Source organism: Saccharomyces paradoxus, chromosome V (assembly GCF_002079055.1).
Source record: "Saccharomyces paradoxus chromosome V, complete sequence".
NCBI lineage: Eukaryota > Fungi > Ascomycota > Saccharomycetes > Saccharomycetales > Saccharomycetaceae > Saccharomyces > Saccharomyces paradoxus.
The window spans coordinates 339,218-355,384 of record NC_047491.1 but is presented as its reverse complement, the minus strand read 5'-3'; the positions used below and the strand labels follow the sequence as shown (position 1 = coordinate 355,384).

The window sequence follows — 16,167 nt, the reverse complement described above, 5'->3', positions numbered from 1 at the left end:
AAGTGCAATAATGCTGTAGAAGAGTACCCCCTCAGGTGTCGAGTGGAAGTAGACAGTAAAAAGGTTGTTTTAGCTCATTCTAAAGTTGTTTGCTATTGAACAGATACAAGTGTGCCCGTATATCTATCTTCCTATCAAATCGCGCAGCAAAATTATCAAGGCACGTGATTATTTTTCAACAATGAAAAAATTTTGGAACAATAGACGATATGAGGAGGTATTGAAGGGCCGCTTAAAGAGAGTACGATTTCCGATCCGTCAAGGACTGTCTTGCCGTAAGTTCCGCTAAACATGTCCACAAATAGTATTAAGTTGTTAGCTGGTAACTCACATCCTGGGTTGGCTGAGCTTATTTCTCAAAGGCTAGGTATACCGTTATCTAAAGTGGGAGTATATCAGTATTCAAATAAAGAGACTTCTGTTACAATAGGGGAAAGCATTCGTGATGAAGACGTATATATCATTCAAACCGGGTATGGAGAACACGAAATTAACGATTTTCTGATGGAGTTACTCATCCTAATTCACGCTTGTAAGACGGCGTCAGTCAGAAGAATTACAGCAGTCATACCAAACTTCCCTTATGCTAGACAAGATAAAAAGGATAAATCCCGGGCGCCTATTACCGCGAAGCTGATTGCCAATCTTTTAGAAACTGCGGGTTGCGATCATGTCATTACTATGGATCTCCATGCTTCACAAATTCAAGGGTTTTTCCATATCCCGGTTGATAATTTATATGGTGAGCCAAGTGTGCTAAATTATATAAGGACCAGAACAGATTTCAATAATGCAATACTAGTATCCCCTGATGCTGGTGGTGCGAAAAGAGTTGCCTCCTTAGCAGATAAACTGGATATGAATTTTGCTTTGATTCATAAGGAGAGGCAAAAAGCCAACGAAGTTTCACGAATGCTGCTTGTCGGGGATGTTGGCGGCAAGTCGTGCTTGTTAATTGACGATATGGCAGACACCTGCGGTACTTTAGTGAAAGCTTGTGATACGTTAATGGATCACGGTGCCAAAGAGGTTATTGCTATTGTCACACATGGTATATTTTCCGGCTCAGCCAGGGAGAAGTTAATAAAGAGTAGGTTGTCAAGAATTGTCTGCACCAACACAGTACCTGTTGATTTGGATTTGGACATCGTCCATCAGGTAGATATCAGCCCTACGATTGCAGAAGCTATTAGAAGATTGCATAACGGAGAATCAGTCTCATATTTATTTACACATGCGCCTGTTTAGAAGAGAGGCATAAACGGATATACTTATATAGGTGTACTAACAGATTTTTTGAAAGAATGCATATATCTATTTGGCATAAGCGCTTATGCTTCGCCTGGTGTCTATGAGATTATAATTAAAGCTTTATTTTTCCTGATTTGCCGCCTTTGCTTTTGGAAAATAGGTGAAAATTATTTGCTCTAGTAGTTGAAATGAAGTATAAGGAAATTCGAAAGGTCCGATACAGTAGAAGGAAATGTGGAAATCATAAAAAAAAAAGTAACTAATATTGTGACTTTTAGAACAGACTGGTCCTCAATTTACATGATGTATTGAACCCGTTCCAACTTATTTGATAAAACTTAATATTCTCGACTTTCTTTTTTGCTTATTGTGTTTTTTATCATTTACAGGCGTCTTGATTTCTGCAGTCTTAATCTCGGGTATATTTCTCAAGGCTTTTTTACGTTCAATATTTGCAGCTGCCTTCAGTGTACGATTCCTTAACCAATCGTCGCATTTTATTAATTGTTCAATATTATTGTCAGTTTGTGTTTGATCTTGATTAGTAGTGTTTATGTCCTCATTTTGATTGTGGACCTCATTAACCTGTGTTTCTTTATAGAACAAAACATAGGCTGTTGTTTGGTCACTTGGATGACCGGTAAATTGTAATACGGTTTCTTCTCTTATGGATTCCACCGTCTCATCGTCATACAGAAGCCACCCAAACTTTTCGTTCTTGCAAATGCATACGTAATGACCATGCTGTGGGCCGCTTCCCATATGGATAACGACGCCGCTCAGTTCGTATTTTTTGGATACTGATGTATCAAAAGTGGAAGAAACATCTAAGGTCAATGGATAAAGTATTTTATTGAAAAGTTTGATGTTTGACTTCTGCTCTTCAGAATACTTGAATCTTTTCAAATGCAGTGAAAGAATATGGGGCAGTTGCTTCAAGCCAACGATACGTTCTGCCTCTTGTAAACCATAACATTTGTTGCAATAAAATTTGTTAACCCCGTTCAACATCTCTCGTTGATGATAGCTTTTCAACATCTTCTGAATATCAGTCTCTTCATCACCTTGTACCTCTATTGGGAAATCTAAAAAGGGTTCATCTCTCGAGGTGATATTGTCACAAGTTAAACATTTGATTCTATTCGTTAAAGTACCTTTGAACAAATCCGTTATAAAGTTGTCGCTGACGTTATTCCTATCTTTTTGTGGCCCGAATTTCACATTTGGATTATTCCGTTGAATATACTCACTGAAATCGTTCAATAAAAAGTTTAAAAATTCGTGGGCATCTTGTTGCATCATGGTGTTGAACAAAACATTTTCTTTTTTTAAAATCTTGACAAACTCTGTAGGCGAAACAATACCTGTTAGTGACAAATTCTCAGTAATAGACTCGAATATGTCTTTTAGCCCATTGTAAAGGGTGGCTTCCTCAGTTGGATAAAGTAAATGATCTACGTTAAGAACAGGGCCTCTAACCAAAGCCGCTTTTTTTCTTTGTTCACTTGTTGGAAACGTATTCCCTTTACTATAATTAGAGCCGTTGACAGTATCATTACAGCTTTCAGGGTTAACGAGGTTATCATCACCCGCCGAAGCATTTCTACCGCTTTGTAAATCACATTGACAATGCGAGTTTGCTGGGCAATCTGTAGTTGAAGCTTTTGATAAGAAATCGCTCTGCTTTGAGAGCGACCTTCCAACAATAATTTTTTTACAGCCTTCGTGAAGCTTTTCTGTTAGTGTATCTGAGGCCATGACAACTGTGTGAATAGGCTGGGGCTGTTCTATCTCATTGTTATCATCTTTCTTTGTAGAGTCTTTATAGTTTGATTTGGCCTTTCCAAAACCCATAAACGAGTTCCTTTTTCTTTCAAAATTATTCTGTTTTTCCTGAGTAGAAGAAGAAGAGTTATCTTGATCGCTTTGCTGAAGGTGGTGGTGGTTGTGTGCATCTTCATTATCATTGCTTTGGTACCCCGTATTAGAATTTCCGCCATTAGCGGCCGTTTCGAAACTTTCATTGGTAAATAGCCTAACTTTTGAGCCCTTCAAGTCACTTTTGCGTGTTCTGTTTTCTGCAGCTATTCTTTCAGGATATCGCAGCACATTACATCTGAATTCGGAGATATTATAAAGGCATTGCAGAACAGAGTTGCAATAGCAAGTATTCCCAAAATTTTCATATCCGAACACCTTATTGGAACCGTCCCCATATGGCATTAAATCTGTCATAGTAGTGAAAAGGATAGAGGACTCTGTATCCAACGCTCGATCTTCATATGTGGTAGAAGAATTGTATTCTCTTTCATCTGCACTATTTTCCGTATTCCGATAATAGTCATGGTAATGTTTATTCCCCGTGAGGTTATCCGATTGACTGCTCAATTTGCTTTTCCTTTCATGGCTCGCAGGATTAGAAGGTAGGCTTGATGTACTACTCTTAGTACTCGATGATTTTGCTATGGATGGATCTCTAGAACCTCTCGTCTTCTTCAAGCTAATCGCTACCCGACTGATTTCACCATTGCTTTGCGTACTTTTCTCTGAGTGTGACTTTTTTTTATTCACAGATAACCATCTTTTTATCATTTTTCATATGGAAGACTCGCTGGCCTTGGTAACTGTTCTTATTTTCTGTTTATTATTGATAGTGCGAATACTTTTCAAGGATCGAGCTAAAGTTTACGACACATGCAAGCTTGTTCAAGCGAAAGGTTGAGCTCGCCCCTAGAAGTTTAATAAAATCGGAAGTTCCAAACACAGCTTCGATCGATCTTATTGAATGCAAGAGAAACAGTTTTTTGTGGGGGGCGTCATATCGTTTGGAAAAGAGCAGAGTGCAACGTTTTTAAACTATAATAGAAATCGCGCATTGACATTAAGAAACGCGAATTCCGGGGTAAAAACCGCACGTAAAGTATATATAGCGTACAGTGGCCTAAGTGCTTTTTCTTTCACTTAGGGACAATTGAGGTACGAACCGCGTTGGTTTGTTGTGATAATAGCTCCTGACACCCTGCGATATCACTAGGCCAGTACTTAAAAAGAAACTCCGATACGGGGAGTCGAACCCCGGTCTCCACGGTGAAAGCGTGATGTGATAGCCGTTACACTATATCGGAAACTAATTGGTTAGAAAATTGATGAAAGAAGGCTTCCTCATTACAACAAAAAGCGCAAGTCAACTGTTTGCGCTTCTTGTTGGATGAAATTCTAATATCATCTATTTAGTAGTATAATATCACATGCGGTGTAAAAAGATGAGATAAAGATTGAGAAACAGTCACCAAATCTAATGGAAGCTGAAATGCAAGGATTGATAATGTAACAGGATAATGAATGACAACATATAAAACGAAAGAAGAAATATTATTATTATTTTGTAGAATTATCGACGCCTTTTTGTGGATTCTTATATCCTCGAGGAGAACTTCTAGTATATTCTATATACATAATATTATAGCCTTTAGTAACAATGGAATCCCAACAATTATCTAATTATTCACCCAATTCTCATTATCGACAATGGAATCCCAAAAATTATCTCAATATTCACCACACCTCAGTTCACTCTATAGTTAAAGTTTAATTATGTAAAACCGGCTAAAAGTGCAAATTATTCTGGTCTCAGGATGAATTGGCATTTCATCTCGAAAAGTGGTTAATCGTTCCCTCTGAAGTTATCCTACAGAAGGCTGAAGCAGGTGCTGTTGCCTATCTGATCAACGGATGTGTATTTGTCGTCTCGTGAACGTCATACAATAGCTCCATATCAAACACTTGAATTATATTCATGAAGAAAAAAGGTGGCGCTAAGCACTCTATGCCGATCATAAGTTCCTGTGGCAAAGGAACTTTATTAAGATGCTTAGGTTATTGCTTTTAAAACCTGGTTCATTCATTGCCCAGAATTTTTCTTAGCTCTTTTACGAGGAGTATTTTGTCAAACTTCGCCTGGTGATTACTGCAAGAAAAAGTATATAGCAATTAAGCTTTTTTTTGAATGTCGCTGGCCTTTCTTGCTTTTAATGTGCAATCATTTACGGAATAATCTGACTTAAAAATTAGGCTATGAAAATGATGAAAGTTTTGTTTGGCTGTTCACGCTAGATGTAATGTTAACGAAACAATTACAGAACAAATGTGATTTTCCACCCTGTGTGTAACTATTTAGTAACATTCGCAATTTAGCGAGAAGACGAATATTGGCACCTTTAAACATTTATTAATATATTGTATTTTATTCATCATTGAGATTATAAATTCATAATTATATAAAAAATTATTGTTCTCTTGTTGAATGCTGTTTCCATTCTACAGATGTTTGAGGGCATGTTTTTACCATCATACTGTAAAGGATCATTTTATAGGTGCTGTTAATAGCATACAGTTTGTTATCATTATCTTTCTTCTTTGTTCTTTTGGGCTGAGGAGCGGGACCGCCGTATTGATGCCAAATTTGCTTAACAAAATATAAATATTTCAAAGACAAAACATCAAGGTCAGAAAATTATTTATCGTCTTATTAGCGGCCAATCGCGGTATCGTGACGTGAAATGAATGAAAGTATACGTGTTGAACAATATCCAGTTACTACTTCCCACGATGGAAAAGGTTTAAAATGATTATAATATCGTATGTGGTCGGACTACAGAAAGCCGTAAGTTAAATACTCTGTAATATAACTAATGCCACCGTGCTAACGAAAAAAAGAGTTGGAATACACCTCTAAAACTAGGACACAGAAATCTGCCGTTTAAATAACGAAAAAAGTTTAGTCAAGTTTTATTTATTCGATATACAGCAAAACAATATATTCAAAAGTAACGAAGGATGTGAAGATTAGTCTATTTTCGATCAAACAAAATCCTAAAGTTAATGGAACTTTCACAATTTGTGAAAAAACAAGAACAAAAGAAGAAAATTTTAAAGAAGTCTGTGCTTTATCTATTAGATCAACTTTCTGGCCGCCACAGCTTCATCGGAGGTTTTACGATATTTTTGTGCCGAACCAGGATGTTCCTGCGGAACAAACTCTCCATTTCTGCGAGCTTCTTCTAATATTCTTGCCGATTCAGCATGCCCTAGGACCGCTGCCTTCTTGTACAATTCCATAGCATAATCTGGATCTGAAATGATAAGATCTTTATATCCTGTCATATAAATATTGGCCAATTCAAAAGGAGCACCACAAACTAAGCTGCTGGCCATGGACGTAGCCCTTCGCAACCATCTATAACCATCCATTTTTGTTAAAATATCATCAGGAAGGCCCATCAAACCATGATACGAATATACTCCTAATTTGTACATTGCTGCTGGATGGTTCTTAGTTGCTGCGAAGGTCAAGAAATTAACCGCCTTCGGTGCATTTCTTGTTACACCCAAGCCGCACTCATAGCAAATAGCGGTTCTGTAAACACTTTCAATGTGTAATCTTTTGGCTGCAGCGGAGAACAAAAGAAATGCCCTTCTATTCTTTATTTTACCGAAAACTCCAGAGGAGTAAGCGTCACCTAAAAGGTATTGTGCATCAGGATATCCAATGGCACTTAGTCTCTTCAAAATCACTTTCGCGTCGTTCACTAGAGATTCCTTCAAAAAATCAATAGTGAAGCTATCATTCCCATCCTCCCGCTCCTTGACGAGTTCGTGTAGTTTTTCTGTGTCCAACCCTACCTTTAAAATGTATTGCGCATACTGAAAATTGGAATATATGTCTTGAGTTTTCTTAACCGCTTCTCCGTACATCTCAATAGTTTTCCATCTTGGTAACAAGCTCTTTTTATTTTCCTTTCCAAGGTGAAATTTAGCCACATTATGCGATTCTGACGCAATGGCCTCGTTTGTGCAGCAAAGGCTATTGTAAACGTTAAAGTCTAATGACACGTGTTTGGGAAGTGATAGGGAGCTCGAGCTTCTATTAATGTCATTCGAAGAGCCCGATCCGCTTGGATTATTCAAAAAATCCAAATCATTTGATTGACTGAAAGAGAGAGCGACAGATTGATTCTGAGAGGGAGGTGGTTCAGCGAAGTCGTGAAACTCTGAAGTACCGTCTGGCGATGTGCTATTTAGAATTTCAGAAGAAATTTCAGAAGAAATTTCAGAAGAAATTTCAGAAGGAATTTCAATTTCACGAGAACCTTGTGATTTTTGCTCTGGTGAGGAAGAAACGTCGTCATCAACATCATCATCGAATTCGTTCTGTTCGGAAAGACTCTTTCTCGTGGGAAAAGAGTTATATTTTTCGACCAATGAGGGGAAAGGGTCAGTGTCCGTTGTGTCCTCACCAACAACAGATGAAATTTCTTCTTTGCCATTTGTATACACATCACTTGAGCGTGAAATATGAGATGAAGCGGAAGACCAGTGTTGGTGAACTTCTGGTTTATTTAATATCAAAGAAGAATCAGAGGAGAATCCGCCTGATTTCAACTGTTTATCGACCTCATTACAGAGTCCAATTTCAGGGTATGCACCAGGGGTATTTGAGCAAATGGCCATGGACATTATGGGTACTGCCTGATTTTAACGAAAGAATACTCGTTGTGTTCAACGTACTCTCTTGCCGCTGCTAAAAGTGTTGTTCTATTCTTTTTTTTTTTTCAAGTACAATTTACATTCAATTTAAAAGGTTGAAATGAAAACAGGAAAAATCATTGGCGTGAAGGAGAGTATAGTATTTTGCGTTGGTCTTATAAGAGGATGGCGACATCATTAGAAAATTTTTCTCTTCACTCCCCTAAAAGGATAAAGCCGCACGGACCCTGTAAGAAAAAGTAGTCATCGGAAAGAAGTAGAGTAGAAAAAAATACATATATTTAATAGGTGACAATAAGAGAGTTATTTAAAAGAACTGAAAAAAAAAGCAGGACCGTGGTAGGGTCGCGGGATAGATATGACGAAATATATGCAAAAATCTAAGACAGTGGACAGAAATGAAGATAAAAAAGTACGGAACGCAACCTATGACAAGGAGGAGAATTGAAAGTAAACCTGTGGATGTAAATAGAGACAAGAGGGGGAATAATTACTCGTCTTCTTCTCTGGGGTCACCAACACCATCTTCGTAGATTGCAAACACACATTCGGCCTCTGGCAAGCAAGGTGAGTCAACAACTTTGCATAATCTTTGACATCCCTTACCCTTCTTGAAGCCTAGTCTCGTGGTAGAAGAATGTGCCATAATATTACCACCGATTGGCTTCTTTGGATCTGGGTTGAAAGCCATGCCACCATCAACTTGGGCGACCACTTGGTTAGTGACAACGACTGCGACACCAAATTGGTCAGCCAATCTTTGTAAAGCACGCATAAATTTGGCTAAATGCATTTGTCTTGCGCTCAATTCACCACGACCAGAAAAATCTGTACGGTAAAGGGCCATAACAGAATCCACCACGATCAAGGAAAACCGGGATTCACTCATCATTTGGGCAGCGGCGTCCAGAAGTCTTAGCTGATGGTCAGCGTTATAGGCTCTTGCATACGCAACATTGTTCAAAGCATCATCCGGGTCTAATCCGAACCGCTGAGCTATGGAAACTAATCTTACCGGTCTGAAAGTACCTTCCGTATCGATATACAAACACTTACCTTCACCACCACCAATATCCAATGGAATTTGGCATGTCACGGCCAAAGTGTGACATAGTTGGGACTTACCTGTTCTGAATTCACCAAAAAGCTCAGTAATGGAACCAGTTTCCACACCACCACCCAAAAGCGTGTCCAAATTCTTAGATCCTGTTGTCAAACAAATCAGCTCCGATCTTCTCATATGGAAATCAGCTGCTGTGACAAATCCCATGGGCACCAGCCTTGCCGCTTCATTAAGCAACTTGTCTGCCTTAGCTTCCGATATACCTTTGATTTCCAATAAATCCTTTCTGGGAGCATACGCGACCGCTTCAGCCGTGTGCAACCCGCTCTCCCTTAGTTTTTTCACATCTGCCATAGTAATTCCGTTCACTTGCAGTTTCTCTATGGGTACAAACGAACCCAAGGCAGCTTCATCGTATGCTTCATCCTCCATCTCACCTTGCGCTAGAACTTGCTCCTGCAACCCACCACCATCGCCGGAGCCGTTGGTGGCGGCAATATCATCGCTGCCACCGTTGCCGTTTCCATCAACGACGGACTGTGAAAGGTCTGCTGGTACAGTGGACATTAACGAACCGTTCCCGTACTGAAGCTGTGACTCTGATATATGTTGTTCTTGAACTTGTGACATACGACGATAACAAACTAGTAAGCCTTTAACAAATAACTGGGTGTGATCTTTGTCGCTCCACTTAGCAACTAGTATACTGACTGGAAACTACGGAAGATAGAGGAACTGAGAGAAAATTTTTTCTCCAGTCCCCACTATTCCCCTTTATGGTCCCACCACGCGTACTGTAAACAAACCAGGGCAGAAATAGCGGAAATGACGCGTAGCATAGGGTAACGAAGTATGTTGTATCCATGGGACCTGGTAGGATGGTGCCATGACATTAATAAAACTGACCATGATGTTTCAAGAAGGCCACGTGTCACAGGATAACCAAGATAGAAGTCGTTGAACACTGATATTGGTCCATTTCGTTCCATTTCGGTCTATTTTATGGTAGTGATGAGCCAGATCACTATTAACGTAGTACGGTCATGTGACCAGATGGCATTGCCGGTGGCAAAAAAAGTGCAAATGCAGGGGCGAAGAAATGAAAGAGAGGAAGAAAGAGTTTCTGGCATAAAGTAGAGGCCAATTAGAAACGGGAAGTTGTTGAACAAGTTTTGGATTGTGGTTTAAAGTGGAGTGCATTGCTTGCAAATTGTTCTGAGAATATTGAATAACGAAAAAAGTATAAAAATGTCGGATCCAAGTTCTATTAACGGTGGTATCGTCGTTGCGATGACAGGCAAAGACTGTGTGGCGATTGCCTGTGATTTGCGTCTCGGAAGCCAGTCACTAGGTGTGTCGAACAAGTTTGAAAAAATCTTTCACTATGGGCATGTGTTCTTGGGGATTACCGGTCTGGCTACCGACGTAACTACTCTGAACGAGATGTTCCGCTACAAGACGAACCTATATAAGTTGAAGGAAGAAAGAGCCATTGAGCCTGAGACGTTTACTCAATTAGTGTCGAGTTCACTTTATGAAAGAAGGTTCGGTCCATACTTTGTGGGGCCAGTGGTGGCAGGTATCAATTCCAAGTCTGGGAAGCCCTTTATTGCGGGATTTGATCTCATCGGCTGTATCGACGAGGCCAAGGATTTCATCGTTAGTGGCACTGCATCCGACCAACTGTTCGGTATGTGTGAGTCCCTGTACGAACCTAACCTAGAGCCGGAGGATCTTTTCGAAACCATAAGTCAGGCCCTACTAAATGCTGCCGACCGTGACGCTCTGTCAGGCTGGGGGGCTGTAGTATACATTATCAAGAAGGACGAAGTGGTGAAGAGATACTTGAAAATGAGGCAAGATTGATCGGTTCAAGACAATGCCACGGCCCCAAAAAAAGAGAACCCAATACAAAATATCACCGGAACATCAAAAAATTTCCGCATCTTACTCATCTTTAATTTCTAAATAAACAGAATAGATCGAATGAATATATAAATACTAAAATGCATAAAGTCAGTTGAAGACCTCAGCAGCTGTTTGCTGGCTGTACTTTTTAAAGGAAAAGCGTTATTCACCATCCGCGATTCTCTTGAAAAAACAGACGCATTTAGTACTTACTAGAATAGAGAAATTAATATCTTGACAGGCTTATCCGCAATTAGTTCGACCACTTCATCAATGAACGGTACTATGGCCGAAGAGAAGAAGGAGTACAAGAAACGGAGGGTTCTCCAAATGGCCAAATTTTATGGTGCGGCCGCTTTCACCCTGATCACCATGAGGCTAATCTCCAGGGCCATAAAAGTACGAAAATGTATGTAATTTGTCCTATTACTGGTAGTAACAGGAATGAAAGAAATCTTTTTACTAACAACGTTTATCGAAAGCAGATGTTCCCACTATGTTCCAACAAAACTACAAGCTCCCACCATTTTCCCAAAGGAATGAAGCCATGTCTGCATTAACATTTGCATCCGCTGCTTCATTAGGGACGTTCAGCACATTAATATTCGGATTTTGTTGGGCACTTGATATTTCAACAGCAAGAGAGTTTGTCTTTAAGACTAGAGAGCTTATGGATCTTCCACAAACTTTGGACACTGATACAAGCATGGACGAGGAAACCGCCAAATTGACTAGGCAATTGCAAGACCTACTGTCGAGCGAAAACAACAAGTAGCACTACATATTGGCTCAACCTTTTTAAACTGTAAATAATAATATAATTACAAGCTGTTGCCAGCTGGTCACGTATTCGTGTATCTGTATACATCCTTTCATTTATTCATACTGCAGTCTTTTTCTTTTTTACGTTCTCTTGAAAATTGATTGATCCATCGGCGAAAAGGAAGATGAAATATCGATCAGTTTCTATTGTTCTCGGAAATAACTAAGGTACCCTCAAATTGTAGGTCTACACGCTAGGTAGGTCGCTTCGTGCTGTACCACTCTGTCAATTTTTGAGATTCACAATGAGCATACCTCACAGTACGAAACAGAGTAGCCCTCTTTCAAGTCGGCACCGTTCAGTAACAAATACCACTCCACTGTTAACCCCAAGACATAGCCGTGATAACTCGAATACCCAAACCTCAAGCGCCAAGAATATCACCTCCAGCAGTCCATCAACTATAATGAATGAAAGCTCCAAAAGAAATAAACAAAACCTGGTGCTTTCGACCTCATTTATCTCTACCAAGAAGCTAGAAAATAGTGCACCTTCACCGACCAGTCCCCTATTGGCAAGACGAACGAGAAGCACAATGACTAAAACACTTTTAAATCTGAAATCCGAAATAAACAATCAATACCAAGAACTGGCTCGATTGCGCAAGAAGAAAGACGATATCGAACATCTTCGGGATTCTACAATATCTGATATCTACTCTGGATCTTACTCTACAAATCATTTACAAAAACACTCAATGAGAATTAGAGCCAATACGCAGCTTAGAGAAATTGACAACTCGATAAAAAGAGTTGAGCGGCATATTTTCGACCTTAAACAACAATTTGATAAGAAAAGACAAAGGTCACTCACAGCATCCAGTTCAATAAAGGCTGACGTAGGAAGCATCAGAAACGATGATCGCCAAAATAACGATAGTGAAGAATTGGACGACCACAACAGTCTGACAGATCAAGTTACCCTTGATGACGACTATCTCACGACTCCCACTTCAGGAACTGAACGTAACAGCCAACAGAACTTAAATCGCAATAGCACCGTCAACTCACGGAATAACGAAAATACTTCTACACTTTCCACTCCAGATTTAGATAATTCTAATAAAGTACAGTTAACGGATGATACTGAAAAAGACCATGGCGTTCTTGAAAACGAAAATCAAATCTTCACATCCACAACAACTGAAGCAGCCACATGGCTTGTAAGCGATTATATGCAAAGTTTTCAAGAAAAGAATGTCAACCCTGATTTTATTGCCCAAAAAGCAAATGGCCTTGTCACTTTGTTGAAAGAACATTCGGAGATAAGAAAAGATCTAGTCCTAACTTCATTTATGTCATCAATTCAAAATCTACTCCTTAATGGAAGCAAACTTATTGCAGCATCTGCTTACAGAGTATGTCGCTACTTAATCAATAGTTCGAGCTTCATTGACGAGTTGTTAGAGCTAAGGTTGGATGCATTTATAATAATTTCCCTTGCGAAGGACAATTCTTATCAAATAGAAAGGGAACAAGCCTTGAAAATAGTACGAAGATTCATTGAATATAGCAATGGCGTTACACAAGGAGTTATGCAAGCTATAATAAGCTGTGTTGAAAAACCTGAAGACTCCTTAAGGCACATGGCATTGGAAACTCTGTTGGAGCTTTGTTTTGTCGCCCCAAAAATGGTTAAAGAATGCCGTGGTATGAGAGTAATCGAGGGATTTTTACAAGATTATACTTCTTTTCCACTCGCGTCGGTAATACTTGACACTATTTTACAATTAATGGCTACCAACAAGACAAGGCAGTATTTCCTGGAAGATTTCAATGTATCTGTGTTAACCACGGTCTTTTCCGATACAAATACAAAATCAACCGTTAATGTGGAAAAAATGCAAAACGCTTCTACACTTATCTCAATAACTTTGAACAGCTACAATGGCTTTATGCTTTTTTCCAACAACAATTTCAAACCGCTCAAACAATTGGTATCATTCTTTCAAATTCCGATATGCGCCCAATACCTCATTGATATCTTTCTTGATGTTTTGAAAATCAAACCACTACCATACAAGCCAAGGGGCAGACATTCTCATTCTTTCAAACCAATCCCATCTCAGTATTACAAAGAATGTATGTCCGTGAATCAAAGGTTAGCGTTAATCGTGCTAATTCTAGAGAACTCAGAATTTGTACCCCATCTCCTTCAGCTTTTGAGCGAAGAGGATAGAGATGACCATCTGGTGGCAAAGGGCAGATATCTTCTTACTGAATATTTCAATTTAAGGATGAATTTAGTCGACAACAAGTATACTTCAGTATCAAAACCAATTTCCAAGGAAAACTTCACTTACGTGAACGAAACATTCCAGTTCAAGAAAATTGCTTATAGAATGAATAGAAATAGAAATACAATAGGCATGTCAGGCATTGATTATGCTCAAAATATAAAATCGTTTTCCAAAAATATCAAAGAGAATACTCTTCTTCGTGAAGTGGATGATTTCCGATTTAGAAGAATGGTTTATGACTCTAAAGTTTTACAAACAAAAGATTTTACGCGGTGGAATTGGAACATAATTAACGAATTACTTGAAGGACCGTTACTAAATAAAAAGCAACTGGAAGAATTGGTTAAATCAACTAAGTTCATTAGAAGATTATTAGTGTTTTACAGACCACTTAGATTGAGATTTTCCAATGTCAATAAAGGTGCAAAGTTATCTCAAAAGTACGTGCAAGTTGGATGCCAGTTTTTCAAAACACTCACGGCAACCCCGGAAGGAATGAAAATTCTTATGGATGATACTAAAATTATACCGCAACTGGCATCTTTAATGTTTAGAGCAATGGAGGGAAATATATCAGGTAACATCTTCAACAAGAATAAACTACGAGAAAAAATAATATTTGGCTACTTCAAATTCATTGGAATATTGACGCAATCAAAGAATGGAGTTCATATCCTGACAAGGTGGAATTTCTTCACCGTTATATATAAGATGTTTCAATTTGAATCGAAACTGGGGCTTGAATTTTTATTATTAACAATACCGGAATTAGATTTGAAATATTCGTCACATTGCCGAGTCATTATTGGCAAGGCCCTTGTTGTCGCCAATGAGAAAGTTAGGATTGAAGCCACAAAGCATATAGGCGATAAATTAAAGGAACTGTTGTCCACGAAAGAAAGTGATCTTAAGCTGAAAGCGAATAAAACCAAACTACAGCAATTCAAAATGGAAATGCTAACGAGACAATTATACGATTTGAGCCCCAGCGTAGTCGCTGTGGCGGATCAAGCTTTATATGAATGTATCGTTGCAGGAAATGGCTCTGAAGAACTGGGTACCTCACTTAGGATGTTTTTGAACCAAATGGTATTTATCAGGTCTCCAATACTTTTCGAATTGTTGAGTCGTCCATACGGGTTCCAGTTGCTGAACGAAATCAATTTTGTGAAGGAGGAAAGGGATTCGTGGTTATCCAAAAAAAACATCGAATATGTTCATATTGTGGAGGAATTTTTGAAGAAAAATGAATCAATCAATGCGAAGTCCCTCACATTTCAACAAAAGGGTCGCCTACCATTACATTTTTATGAGAGTCTAACGAAAACAGAAGACGGAATATTACTATTAAGCCAAACGGGAGATTTAGTTACTTTCATGAACGTTATAAAAAGATACGTTAATGGAAACAAAATGGCTACAGTAGAAAATGCTCAAGAAATTTTGGACTTAAAAGCAGCATTATGGTGTGTTGGATTTATTGGATCTACAGAACTGGGGATAGGCCTATTGGATAACTACTCATTGGTGGAAGATATTATCGAGGTGGCCTACAATACCAGCGTAACCAGCGTTAGGTTTACAGCATTTTATGTTCTGGGATTAATCAGCATGACCCGCGAAGGTTGCGAAATTCTGGACGAAATGGGGTGGAATTGTTGTGTCAGTGTACAAGATGAGCCTATCGGGATCGCACTACCAAGTAGACTTGATAGATTTCTTTCGTATAACGAACATAAATGGTCCGCGTTTGGCGAGTATACAGATGAGATGATTGTTTTCAATAAAAGCGATGGTGACCTGATAGAAAAGAGCATACCAATTGAATTTAATTTGGACAAATTACTCAAAGAGAAGGATACCGCAGAAAATCCATTGAATGAAAGAATCATCGTTAGTAAATACGACAATGATATTACAAGCCAAAGTATTACGATTTCGGATGAAAATAGTAGCCTTTTCGCAAGCGAAGGTCTCTCTTCTCCCTATGCTACACAATACCGCAATGACGATGACTCGATCGAGAGCAAGGTACTAAATATAGTGAGTCAGCTAGGCAACCATATTCTTTCAAATCACGCAGTAAAGGAAATTACAGACATAAACAATAAATATGGTCCAAGGCTTTTTGAAAATGAGAAAATGTTCTTCAAAGTATTTAATATGATGTCAAAGTATCGGTTCAAGCCACACGTTAGGAAGTTTCTTTGCGGACTATTTATTAACAATAGGGCGCTTGAAAATGTCATCAGGCACGACAACAAAAGGGACAAAAGGCCGGCAAATTTTACACGTTAGCGTGGAAAAAAGGGCCGCATGTATACATGTATATAGATA

General features: G+C 38.9%; 7 protein-coding genes and 1 non-coding gene across 8 annotated transcripts; 4 read left to right on the top strand and 4 right to left on the bottom strand.

The window, feature by feature from the left end:
* Positions 1 to 291: 291 nt before the first annotated feature.
* PRS2 (ribose phosphate diphosphokinase subunit PRS2) lies at positions 292 to 1,248 on the top strand (the record flags this gene model as incomplete). Its single annotated transcript, XM_033910030.1, has 1 exon — positions 292 to 1,248. One exon carries the CDS (start codon positions 292 to 294, stop codon positions 1,246 to 1,248), a length of 957 nt encoding a protein of 318 aa, XP_033765921.1.
* A 327-nt stretch (positions 1,249 to 1,575) lies between these two features.
* Positions 1,576 to 3,843, bottom strand: UBP9 (putative ubiquitin-specific protease UBP9; the record flags this gene model as incomplete). Its single annotated transcript, XM_033910029.1, has 1 exon — positions 1,576 to 3,843. The coding sequence occupies one exon, from the start codon at positions 3,841 to 3,843 to the stop codon at positions 1,576 to 1,578; it is 2,268 nt and encodes a 755-aa protein (XP_033765920.1).
* A 461-nt stretch (positions 3,844 to 4,304) lies between these two features.
* SPAR_Etrna12E lies at positions 4,305 to 4,376 on the bottom strand. Its single transcript has one exon. It is a non-coding gene; the product is annotated as a tRNA-Glu (tRNA).
* Positions 4,377 to 6,204: 1,828 nt separating this feature from the next.
* On the bottom strand, positions 6,205 to 7,767 carry SHC1 (Shc1p; the record flags this gene model as incomplete). Its single annotated transcript, XM_033910028.1, has 1 exon — positions 6,205 to 7,767. The coding sequence occupies one exon, from the start codon at positions 7,765 to 7,767 to the stop codon at positions 6,205 to 6,207; it is 1,563 nt and encodes a 520-aa protein (XP_033765919.1).
* A 520-nt stretch (positions 7,768 to 8,287) lies between these two features.
* RAD51 (recombinase RAD51) lies at positions 8,288 to 9,490 on the bottom strand (the record flags this gene model as incomplete). The annotated part of the gene is made up of 1 exon (XM_033910027.1): positions 8,288 to 9,490. The coding sequence occupies one exon, from the start codon at positions 9,488 to 9,490 to the stop codon at positions 8,288 to 8,290; it is 1,203 nt and encodes a 400-aa protein (XP_033765918.1).
* A 618-nt stretch (positions 9,491 to 10,108) lies between these two features.
* PUP3 (proteasome core particle subunit beta 3) lies at positions 10,109 to 10,726 on the top strand (the record flags this gene model as incomplete). Its single annotated transcript, XM_033910026.1, has 1 exon — positions 10,109 to 10,726. The coding sequence occupies one exon, from the start codon at positions 10,109 to 10,111 to the stop codon at positions 10,724 to 10,726; it is 618 nt and encodes a 205-aa protein (XP_033765917.1).
* A 315-nt stretch (positions 10,727 to 11,041) lies between these two features.
* On the top strand, positions 11,042 to 11,543 carry AIM11 (Aim11p; the record flags this gene model as incomplete). The annotated part of the gene is made up of 2 exons (XM_033910025.1): positions 11,042 to 11,177; positions 11,254 to 11,543. 2 exons carry the CDS (start codon positions 11,042 to 11,044, stop codon positions 11,541 to 11,543), a joined length of 426 nt encoding a protein of 141 aa, XP_033765916.1.
* Positions 11,544 to 11,835: 292 nt separating this feature from the next.
* Positions 11,836 to 16,128, top strand: TSC11 (TORC2 complex subunit TSC11; the record flags this gene model as incomplete). Its single annotated transcript, XM_033910024.1, has 1 exon — positions 11,836 to 16,128. The coding sequence occupies one exon, from the start codon at positions 11,836 to 11,838 to the stop codon at positions 16,126 to 16,128; it is 4,293 nt and encodes a 1,430-aa protein (XP_033765915.1).
* Positions 16,129 to 16,167: the final 39 nt, after the last annotated feature.